The 12,603-nt window shown below is 35.8% G+C and overlaps 1 protein-coding gene across 2 annotated transcripts in view; it reads right to left on the bottom strand.

The window, feature by feature from the left end:
- Positions 1-12,603, bottom strand: part of LOC135760482 (complement C3-like) — an 82,172-nt gene that overhangs the window by 55,433 nt on the left and 14,136 nt on the right. For both annotated transcript variants that reach the window (XM_065274477.2, XM_073814290.1), the window contains exons 13-17: positions 7,514-7,705; positions 7,157-7,309; positions 5,340-5,469; positions 5,207-5,251; positions 1,582-1,684 (exon numbers count right to left, since the gene is read on the bottom strand). In XM_065274477.2, coding sequence (XP_065130549.1) covers positions 1,582-1,684; positions 5,207-5,251; positions 5,340-5,469; positions 7,157-7,309; positions 7,514-7,705 — 623 coding nt within the window. The remainder of the gene's footprint in view (positions 1-1,581; positions 1,685-5,206; positions 5,252-5,339; positions 5,470-7,156; positions 7,310-7,513; positions 7,706-12,603) is intronic.

Below are 12,603 nucleotides of genomic sequence, written 5' to 3'. Positions count from 1 at the left end.
TTCTCTGACAATAATGTGATACTACAGTATGAAATCCAGCTCTCTCGTAGCGGTTTGTTATTCTGAAGAATTTTGAAACACTGACACTTAAAATTAACTGGTGTGTAATGTAGACACACAAATATCAAGAATCAGAGTATGAATCTCAACCATGGTGACAAAGAAAATTGTAAAAAGTTCATTATTTTCCATGCTGCAATGCATGATGGGAGTCCTGGATGAGATTTGTAATTTGTTGATACCCAGCATGCATTGCAGCATGAAGTTTTTCCTTTTATTGTCACCATCATTGTGATTCATACTCTGATTCTTAATGTTTGTGTGTCTACACAACAAACCGGTTAATTTTAAGTGTCAGTGTTTCAAAATTCTTCAGAAAGACAAACTGCTATGAGAGAGCTGGATTTCATACTGTAGTATCACATTATTGTCAAAGAAAGATACTTCTGATAAGGGTTCAAACATTAAATTAATACATACGTTTTCTAGTTGATGATGTTTAGACTTTATTACCAGTGCTAACCACCATCAAAGAGTTGCTCTATTGTATTTTCCCTGCTGTAAACAACATGTCTTAAAACACAGAGTTAAAGAAGTCAAAAAACTAAATAAGGGAAGAGTCAAGTCCAACTAAAACAAACACTAATCACAATAAGGGTGACTTTAAATAGAACAAAATCTAAACCTAAAGTAAGAAAATGACTCTACAAGTAAGATGTAAAATGCAATTTTAGGTTTCAGACAGAGATGGTGAGAGAGGATAACAGAGCTTTTAATTCTGCTTCAGTGTTACTTTTTAACACTCTGTAAGATTGGGACAATATATACATCCAGCAGTGTTTATTTAACTCTGGGGATTTTTCTGCATGAGGGCTTCCTGGGGGCTAAGTAAGGGCTGCAAGGGCCATCGTAGGCTTGTTTGTAGGGCCTGTTCTGGCCCAGGTCTGGGCCAGTTATGTGCTATTGTCTGTAATCCAGAACTGGGCCATTGAAGGGCCGTCATTCTTCGTTGTATGTGGGCCGAGGAAAACTGGTTTTGTGGGCCGGAGCTGGGCCGGAACAACATTGCTATGTGGGTAATTATGTCAATAAATTAGATGATAATCTTTACCTTCATGTTCCAACCACCACAGAATTGCACTATTACATTACCATAATAAATGTGTTTTATAAACACAAAGTTAATTCAATCAGGAATAAACTACCTAATGTCAAGGGTCAATGGTGACTTGAAACAAAACATAAAAATCTAAACCTAATAAGTGAATTGCGTTTTCTACAGCAATATTTTTACTGAACATTCAGAAATAATGTTTTATAACAGTTTTATATTAATAAAATGCAATGTTTCTCTATCATTTACATAACAAGCAAAAAAGTTAATATAGAAAACAGTTTTAAACATGTGAACATTAAAATATGACATTATGACAATTTTCAAACTTTATGACTTTCCTAAGACAACCTAGAAACATTTTTAAAACGTTTAAAAAAACTGGACACTTTTAATGTTTTTGGAAATGTTGGAAAATTTCAAGAAACTAAACTTTCTCTGTTAACTGGGTTAGGACTTCCACTTACCAGTTTTTGCAAGCGGGGAGAGTTACTTCCTCCCAAAGCCAACTCTCAGGGAACTGTCTCTGTGACACAATCTCATCAGATGATGTATAATAGTCATCATCATCTACGTAAACAGACAAAAGACATATGAGGGAATATAACGGAAATAAATAAAAAAATTTAAGCAAATTAAAGGGCACATATTATGCAAAATAATTTTTGAACATCAATGTGTGAACACAACCACCCTACAATGAAAAATAAAAAAAGAATTTCATTTTAATTCCCAATAAACCCAAGCAGTCTCATTAGACATGCTGTTTTGATTCTATTGTTAATGTGATGTCACATTGATAAAACCCCACCCACGACCACTGGCTGACTGGCTACCTTTACCCAAAAGCTTTTTTTTAAATGTGTTTGTTAAGCACATTGTTGTGCTAATGCGGCTAAATATACTATTGTCTCAAACAGGGCTTTAAACCAGAATTTTTTCCAAATTGGTTCGTTCCGAACAGAAACAGTATTTTTACATTTCCGGTTTGCGGTTCAACCCTAAAGTTGACGTTCCTGAACCGGTTAGAACAAAAAAATAATTAATTATACATTAATAACGTTCCATGTCAGCTGTGGGACATACAAATAAGTAGGCTGATCATTAGGACATTAAACTTTAATTATTAGTCTACATAATTTTCCTTAAATCTCTATCTTGTCATTAAACATTAAAAAAAGCTACATTATGTAAGTGGCATAACTAATTCTGACATGCCTACATTTGTTGAGTGCACTTAAAGGGCCCATGGCATGAAGATGTTAGCATTGCCACTTTGTAGGTGTGAGCAAAAATTTGTGGTTTTGGGTGTGTACTTTAAAATGCAAATGAGCGGATGAAGTGCAAACATTGATCACAGTGATGGTGGTTTGATGCAATTGAAACTTAAAGGGGACATATTATGAGATTTTTTTAAGATGAAAACTAAGTCTTAATCTAAGTCTGAGCAAAAGAGTGTCGTTTCGGGTGCGTCATTTAAAATGCACATGAGCGGCTGAAGTGCAAACACTGATCGCAATGATGGTGGTTTGTTGCAATTGAAACTCAATTGTGCTGTGAATTATTTTCTCTCTCTCAATTTCTCTCTGTACTAAATGGCTGTGCTGTGGTTAGATAGTGCAGATAAAGAGGGTGGTATTATCCTATTCTGACATCACAATAGGAGCCAAATTACAATGACCTATTTTTTCACATGCTTGCAGAGAATGGTTTACCAAAACTAAGTTACTGGGTTGATCTTTTTCACATTTTCTAGGTTGATAGAAGCACTTGGGACACAATTATAGCAGTTAAACATGGAAAAAGTCAGATTTTCATAAAATGTCCCCTTTAATTATGCTGTCAATTATTTTTTCTCTCTGCACTAAATGGCAGTGCTGTGGTTGGATAGTGGAGATTAAGGGGGCGGTATTATTATAATAAGATCTTCTTATGACATCATAAGGAGGGCTACATTTCAATGACCTAACTTTTGCTCACACCTACAAAGTGGCAATGCTAACATGTTCATGACATAGGCCCTTTAAACACGCGTGCACACATAGACGGAGGACGAATTACAAACGGCGCTTCGGGAAGAAGATGCAGCATAAACAGTCGCTCCACATAAAGTTAAATTACGTTGTTTTTCAGTGCTTTATTCACCAAATGTGTTTTAATGGACTACAGTATAAGACACTGTACCGCAACTCTCCCTCAAGTTTACACATCAAGAGTTCTGATCTTTGAAGGGCATAGGGATAATCACGTTTGATTGGAGTTGGACCGGACACATTTTTTCGCATATGCATTTGTGCAAACAGAAAATTGTTCACTTAAGCGCCTTTTTGTGGTTAAATTGTTTAAAATCACTTAAGTTTTAACATTTGCAAGCCTTTAAAACACGTGCAAAGGACCAACTTTCACCCATATTTAAATTTGCATATTAATCCGCTATTCACATGCGAGCCGAACTGTGGGTCGTGATCTGTACGGAATGGATCACAGATCAACTGCGATCCGTTACACCACTAATTAGTATTAAAAAACATCTTGAGATACTTGGTAGCCCCAATATTTACCTCTTATGATTGAGCATTAAAGACTTGGGCTTGAGTAGACTACTTGCTGGTGGCAAGCTTCTCATTACTCCGATGAGTCAACGACGACCGGAAGTGAACTGCACAGAGTCATATTGCACAGAAATCTTGTCAAAGAACGGAAAAAATAACGGTATTAACCAGTTACCATTATTTTTAAAAACGGTTCTGTTCCGTAACATATATTTTTGGAAAGTTTTTGGTTTCGTTTCGTTTCGGTTCCTTGCAAAACATCAAAAGTTCCTGGTTTCTTTCCATGAACCGGTTCAAAGCCTTGATCTCAAACTGTATTCAGCGGAATCAGATTTATTTTTAAAGGTGCCATGGCATGAAAATTAGACTTTTTCCATGTTTAAGGGCTATAATTGGGTTCCCAGTGCTTCTATCCACCTAGAAAATGTGAAAAAGATCAACCCAGTAACTTAATTTTGGTAAACCATTCTCTGCGAGCACATGAAAAATTAGGTCATTGAGGAGATCTTATAATAATATCGCCCCTTAATCTGCACTATCCAACCGCTGCACTGCCATTTAGTCAGAGAGAGAAAGAGAGAGAGAAAAAATACTTGACAGCACAATTGAGTTTCATTTACAACAAACCACCATCACTGTGATCAGTGTTTGCGCTTCATCCGCTCATTTGCATTTTAAATGACACAGCCAAAATGACAAATTTTTGCACACACAAAGTGGCTTTTTTGACATGTTATAATAAATTATCTATATGGTATTCTGAGCTAAAACTTCACAAATGTGCTCTGGGGACACCAAAGGTTTATTTGACGTTTAAAAAAAATATTGTGACATGTCCCCTTTAACAAACTTGTTCTGTGGGGTATTTTGAGCTGAAACTTCACAGACACATTCTAGGCCCAGTGAGAGTCACTACCAGCTTCATTGCTAAATGCAAGATTCGCTTTATCGACCCCAAAAAATTATTAGAAATACGCCCACTGGAGGATCGGCGATCCACTTTTGTGTCTTTATAGACTTGTTTTTTTGGGGTCGACAGCTTATAAAAATGTATTTCTGGGTTTTTTGGCTTGTTAGCTGTACATATTGTCACACAGCAGCTTTTAGGCATTATTCTGTTTTTGTTATAAGCCAGAAATGACAAGGAGGCAGCCTCTCGCAATACAAAGTCAATGGAGACGATTGGATTGTTTTCCCCCGGTGGGCGTGGTTTTCAAATTAGCATAACTGCGCTCTGTCTCTATGATGTCACAGCAGTAGGCAGCGCAAATATAATGACAAGCCTATAATCCCGCCCACTCTGAAGTGGTACTAAGCTCAATGAAAAGATAACCAAGCCAAAGTGAAGTGAGCTGCCACGACCTGAAAGCACAACAGCAAAACAAGAGAAGTTTGTAGATCATTTTGTATAAGGTTGTGATTGAACTTGGATGAATTCGGGGAATATAACAATAAAATATTTCAACTTTTAAAGTCAGATTAAATCTGTGTACAAAATGATTGAGCCCTTCAACAAGTGTCGTGGTGAACTGCATAATACCGTCAGATCTCCGTCTTCTCCTTGAATGGACAGGACATTCGGGCACTAGAGGACAATAACATATACACACTTAAATTACTGTTATTTATAATGACTTCATGTTTGATAATTTTTCATGATGAAACATAATTACTTGTTCTGATGCTGGTTCCCCCAGCAGTGCTGGACTCGAACATCAAACCAGCATCATAGAAAACCCCCATACTGTCTCTACCACTGCCTGCTGTACAACCAGTGTCATGTTTCTCAATGACGTCCCAGATCTGCAGGAAGAACAGTTAAAGGGGCTATGTCATCATAATTTTTTAAGATATCAAATAAATATTTGGTGTCCCCAGAGTATGTATGTGAAGTTTAGCTCAAAAAAACCATATATATAATTTATTATAGCATATTAAAATTGACACTTTGTAGGTGTGTGCCAAAATGTGCCATTTTTGGTGTGTCCTTTAAAATGCAAATTACATCATAAGGAAAGCCAAATTTCAATGACCTAATTTTTCACATGCTTGCAGGGAATAGTTTTTCTATAGCACAGTGTTTCCAAATCCTGGTCCTTAACTCTTTCGCCGCCATTGACGAGATTTTCCGTCTTTCCGCAATACCGCTATTACTTCCGCAACATACAACCCGGAAGTAGCACCTCACATGAACGAGAAAGAACGACGTGTATGTTTTAAAGATCGCTCTGCATCTGATCTCTATCAAAAGTCCTTCACAAAAATGGAATTATCTCTGCTTTTTGCTCAAAATTGGGTGTTTTTGGAGAAACCTACCCATGTTTGAGAGGTGATTACAAGAGAACTCATAAATGTAGAATGAAAGCAGAGGGTCTGTTCTTTCATCTGATATATTGTTTGTTTATATATTTAAAGAAGAACATTTTCTGGAAGGCATTAAACTTTTGTGAATATCATGAAAAATGCTGGCACTGGCTAGCAAATCTTTTTAAAAACGCTGGCGGGGAAAGAGTTAAAGGGGACATATTATGAAAATCTTACTTTTTCCACGTTTAAGTGCTATAATTGTGTCCCCAGTGCTTCTATCAACCTAGAAAATGTGAAAAAGATCCACCCAGTAACTTAGTTTTGGTAAACCATTCTCTGCAAGCATGTGAAAAAATAGGTCATTGTAATTTGGCTCCTATTGTGATGTCAGAATAGGATAATACCGCCCCTTTATCTGCACTATCCAACCACAGCACAGCCATTTAGTACAGAGAGAAAGAGAGAGAGAGAAAATAATTCACAGCACAATTGAGTTTCAATTGCAACAAACCACCATCATTGTGATCAGTGTTTGCACTTCATCAGCTCATTTGCATTTTAAATGACACACCCAAAACGGCATAGTTTTGCTCAGACCTAGATTAAGATTAAGTTTACATCTTTAAAAAATCTCATAATATGTCCCCTCCCCCTTCCAGAAAGTTTTAGATGTCTCCTCATATAAAACACCTGATTCGTCTCCTTCAAGAATGGACATGTCTCCCTAACAAGCTGTCTTTTTCACATTTTCTAGGTTGAAAGAAGCACTGGGGACCCAATCATAGCACTTGGCATTGCCACTTCGTAGGTGTGAGCAAAAATGTGTCGTTTTGGGTGTTTCCTTTAAAATGCAAATGAGGGGATGAAGTGCAAACACTGATCACAATGTGTTGGTTTGATGCAATTCAAACTCAATTGTGCTGTCAATTATTTTTTCTCTCTCTCTTTCTCTTTGCACTAAATGACAGAGCTGTGGTTGGATAGTGGAGATTAAGGGGTGGTATTATTATAATAAGATCTCCTTATGACATCATAAGGAGAGCCACATTTCAATGACCTAATTTTTTGCTCACACCTACAAAGTGGCAATGCTAACATTTTCATGCCATGTCCCCTTTAAGAAGGCTTTACACTAGTAAAACTCATGCACTGTTTGTAGTGTAGACTGATGAGGATTTATCACCTTAGACTGAGTTAATCTGTTCTTGTTGAGCACATGCACAGCCTTGTCAACCACCACCAGTCCAACTTTAGCTCCAGGGTCTCCGGTTATTTGCAAACTGAAGTCATCACTTGGGCTGTAAGTATTGGCCTTGTTTTTTACCTGAAGTTCAAGCTGTGAATAAGAGACAAAAAGACAGAACATATGAATAGTTCAGGAAAAGGATAAATAAATTCTTATGTCAGTTTGGCCATAACTTTATGGTTCGTTCAGATGAACTGAAATTCAATAAGACACACTCCTCTGTTCATATAAAATGTAAAAAAATTGTATTGATTATTTTTATTTTATTACATTTTTTGTGGTGGTTTACTTTACCTTTCCCATGCATGTGTTCTTCACATCAACCCAGACTGAATCAGACACCACCTCATTTGTACCCACATGATAATAAGCCACGAAGCGAAAGGACGGCACCATGTCTTTGGTTATAAGTAGATATAGAGTCACCAAAGACTGTCCTCTTCTATTAAACCTGCCTGCCTTCACAATCTGCCCTTTACTGGTGATCTGAAAATAAGAGACAAATTAGTATCAAGACATATAGGGGTGGGTTAACGGACAGGGATTAGCTTAAACCAGGACTAGGCATTAGTTTAATTAGGAAATATAACTAGTTTTAACAAACATGCCTTACTAAAAACATTACTTGTGTGCATTTTGAGGCAAAATAAAGGGCACTGATGTATTTTAAGATATGTCAGTGAAAGTATTTTTTCAGTTTGGACAGCTCTTATTTATGACAATTCTAATCCCTGTCCGGGAAACCGCCCCATAGTCTCAAACATAAAGCTATTCTTCTGGTATAATAAATTAACTTTTTGGGAAGATAACTGAATTGAGACCCAGATGTTTATGAGCTAGAACATATGCTATATTTATATTTAAAAAGCCTGTAACACATTTTTGTTGCCATAGGTTACTGTAGGTGACCAGTAATGTAGTCTAAAATATTACAAGAAACAAATCTGATAATCTGATAAAGTCCGATATTAAATTTGTTCTCAGTTTGTCACACCACAGACAAATATATTATTATTATTTATTAATTTAGCTGATCCTTTTATCCAAAGCGACTTACAATTGCTATGTCAGTGGTTGCATGCCTCTTGAGCAGCTAGGGGTTAACCCTCTGGGGTCTAAGGGGTTTTTAGGGCCCTGGGGAAGTTTTGACATGCACTGACATTTGTGATTTTTTTCAGTTGCTTAAAAACATATTAATGGCAAAAGTCTCATAACACTGTGTTCAGCACAAACTGTTCTACTATATTTATGATCAACATGTATGTACATGTTGTATTTTTGAGAGAAAAATGTTTATGCGTGGTTTTTGAAAAAGCACATTTTTTAAGTCACTGATATAAGTCCACAAAACTCATCCTAAACATGTTTTCCCAAGACTTGTTAAAACAGGATCTAGTAGTCTAGAGTTTTTTCTTCAAAATGACGTGACAATCATTTGGCCTGCTCATTCACTTAGAACAATATATTGATTTACAATTTCTAAGAAACTTTTGCTTGGGAAAGGCTGTATGTGTGGAGGCGGGAAAGCTCCTGAATAATTAGTGATTGACAGCTGAGAGACAAAAGAGTTGCATAATGAGCCACATTACGAAGCACCGAAAAGCGCGCTGTTACATCCATGTACTATCTCCACGGTGGTTTTATTAAGTTCAATATGCTGCATTACACGTGCCAATATGAATAAGCCTACTTAATGTCTGTGATTGTTGCTGAACATTTGCTAACGACATGTTTTTTATTGTTTTAAGCATCTTCACGCAGGCGTGACAGTACAGATGTGGCCTTTAAAAATGCGCGTTTCTGAGAGCAGAATGCCGCGGAGACTTCCGAAATTCTGCGAGATCCCGCAGAAGGGGAGTTCGGTGGGGGACGCAGGAAATATAAAAACCTGTAGAGGGCAGGCGTGTTTCATGTAGGCCATACTGACGACAATGTGTGTGCTCGACTTCATGCTTAGCGTATACTGTATGATATTGAAGTAACATGACACGGATTATCAATGTTTAGGCGATAGACTTTGATGTCATACAAATGCATGCTTTTTGGCAAACATTTTGTTGGCGAAGTTTTCTTTTGCCAGTTACATAAACAGTCACATATTCTTCATAAAAATCGGACTCAAACGCGCATCATTTGTCTTATTTTTTCCGTGTACTTACAGTAGAAGAGACGTGATGTATGATAATCGAGTCTAATAACAAAATAATTCGCGAAGACCTTTGAAGAGACCGAGCGCATTTACGCAATATCATTAACTAGTTTATCTAATTTTACATTTAGTTCATTTTTGCATCTGAACGTTTTAATAGCTTTAACATGTACGGTGCGCTTTTCTGCATTACTGAACAGTAGGCTACTTTTTATATTATCATGTTTCCCTTTACATGGTATGAAACACGATAAAAAGTATGCATTGGTGTTTAATACATTTCACTGAGAATTTGTATAATATGTTATACTTTTGTACTAAGGAAATAAAATCATATTGTGAGTGTAAATATTCATAAATTGGAGGAGTTTCTGAGGTGTTTGTCATCGGCAAAATGTGCAGTTTCTTTGTTGCTGATTAAAAACCGTTGGCTATGTGATTGTTTAAAATTGACATTTTTTCTACTTATTATTAATTTATTTTTTGCCTACATTTACTCAAATAATATCAATGTGAAAATATAAGTAATTCATACTTCAAGTTAGGCGTAAAACTTACACATTTTTGATGTCAAATAGAAATAATAATAATTTGAAATATGCAATTATTACAGTTTAAAAAACTTAAATATATTACTCTGACCTTTTTAAATATATTGACTAAAATAATCTGTAAATGTAATACTTATATTATTAAGGCGTATACATCAAATAATATATGTACATTTTACACAAAATATCTGTTCTATTTTAAGTAATTTATTTTCCAACTAAAAAAATCGCATAACTGCATTAAGAGATTTTATTAAGTTACTTTAATCATTTATTTTAGAGATATTTACAAAGCCACTGAATCATTTTTAACAGTGTGTACATTATGACCTTACGGTAGACTATTATTAAATGCATATAAATAAAAATATGTAAAACTAAATAAAAAATATATCATACACGGACTGTATGTAAGCATACGTTTTCTTGTTCGGTGCACGTGGGTTTAAATGCCGTTTTTCTAAAGAAGAATTTTAAAACTTTATTGGTGGTAGTTGAGAAGAATTCCTTTTTCCATTTCTAAATCATTTTGAGCGCAATATAAATATATCATATTTTTATTCTTATTATATAAGAATACGCAATTTTTACAACATTTTTAACATATGGAAAATATACGTTATGTTGTGTGAATTTCCTAATTACAAGCTTTTGATGAAATTGCACCAAAACTAAACGTGCATAAAAACATAAAAAAGCAATTTAAATAAGCGAAAAATCTTTTTTATGAGCTCAAAATGTTGAATATAATGTGCTATTGCTGAAAATTGCCCATCTCTAAAGGAGAATATTCATCTTTAAAGTTGAAGAAACAAAAAAGTACTGACAAGCATTCTCAAATATAGCCTATATATTCTGCAAGCACTCAGTTGAGAACAATTCCATTTTCCATTTCTAAATCATTTTGAGCGCAATATAAATGTATCATATTGTTATTCTTATTATATAAGAATACGCAATTTTTACAACATTTTTAAGATATATAAAATATACGTTAAGCGTGTTGTGTGTATTTCCTAATTATAAGCTTTTGATGAAATTGCACCAAAACTAAACGTGCATAAAAACATAAAAAAAATCATTTAAATAAGCGAAAAATCTTTTTTATGAGCTCAAAATGTTGAATATAATGTGCTATTGCTGAAAATTGCCCATCTCTAAAGAAGAATATTCATCTTTAAAGTTAAAGAAACAAAAAAGTACTGATAAGCATTCTCAAATATGTATATTCTGCAAGCACTCATTTATCCATAATGATGTAATTTATTTTTTAATAACATATTGTCGCTGTCGGGCAAAGATACTCTCTGGACACCAAGACCATGTCTATGGGTTCAAGAATAACAAAATATTGGCCATTTGAAACTCGAAAGTCATCACTTTATTTTGTCCCATTGTTTTCCATTTTGCGGGTGATAAAACTCCTGTGCACGTCGTTCAAATTCATTGAAATTTTGTTCACTTGTAGTTTAGCAAGTATGTATAATACAATTTCAATAATGTTTTTACACTGCACATCGTCTGAGGAAATCCGAAGTTGCGTCGAGGGGAACCAAGCTGACAGCCGCGACAGCAGAGATTGTCACGTAGTACCTACAAAAGGGTACCTGCAGCGATATCATTCTGGCTTGGTGGGATGTCAGCCAGCGAGAGTCCTCTGATTCTGGCCTTGTTCTTTTACTCCTCAGAGTCTAAAACCAGGAGGGCATATTAAGTATTCATTGTATTTTCATTTTAACAGAGCAGCTATGGTTGCGCGTTTCACACACCTCTCCAAACCACGTTGTTAACACTATGCTTGTTCGACTTCATGCGGCGCCACAAGAACCGACAGCCGGATGACGTCAGAGTACCGCGAAAATGATTCAAGAAATCATATTTCGCCTCGCTCTCGCGATACTGTGACGTCTTCCGGCTGTCGATTCTCGGGGCGCCGCATGAAGTCGAACAAGCCTATTGACAGCAGCAAAAGCTACGCATGCGCTTTTAACTTGTAAAACTCAAAGGTGTATGGGTAATGTAGTCTCTGCTCTCGGTGGGACGAATTAGGTAGCTTGCATTGTGAAGGGCGCTTTGAAAAGCGGCAGCGCAGCCAAAGGATTAAATTAAGCCTCTGATTTAAACAGATGTGCAAATGAGCGTTCTGGTACGCTAGAAGTACGTTCTGGGCGCAGGGAGAGGTGGTGGTACGCAAGAGCTATATTTGGAAGTGGCGGTACTGAGTACTGGCGCCTACCGGCCCACATTAAAGCACTGGCGGTAGCAAAGGTAGACGGCCCTTTGAAAAGCAAAAGAAAGCTGATAAAAATGAGAAACCCACACTGAAATAAATTGGAGTAGGATTTAGGCTACTTAACAAAATCTAAACATTTTTCACTCAGAAAAGGCTAGTAAATATAAACAAAATTATCAGCAGCTTTAACTTTATTACTTTTTTAATTTTAATTCACTCTTTGTTTCAGCGATGTTTATAAATATACTATATTTTTGCATTTTGATTACAAACTGTTCTACACTGAAAAGAAACTAATGTAATCTTCATGATTTAATCACGTAAAACACAAGTCTAAACACAAGCACCACTTTTCTGAATGATGATAATCACAAACATCCCAGAGTTTGTAAACCAATTGTTTGTAAACATATTTAATGCTAACTACTTAAAAATTCAGAAAATATTTTTT

The sequence above is a fragment of the Paramisgurnus dabryanus genome, chromosome 4 (genome assembly GCF_030506205.2).
Source record: "Paramisgurnus dabryanus chromosome 4, PD_genome_1.1, whole genome shotgun sequence".
NCBI lineage: Eukaryota > Metazoa > Chordata > Actinopteri > Cypriniformes > Cobitidae > Paramisgurnus > Paramisgurnus dabryanus.
The sequence above is the reverse complement of the archived record's forward strand: the minus strand, read 5'-3'. Positions and strand labels throughout refer to the sequence as shown.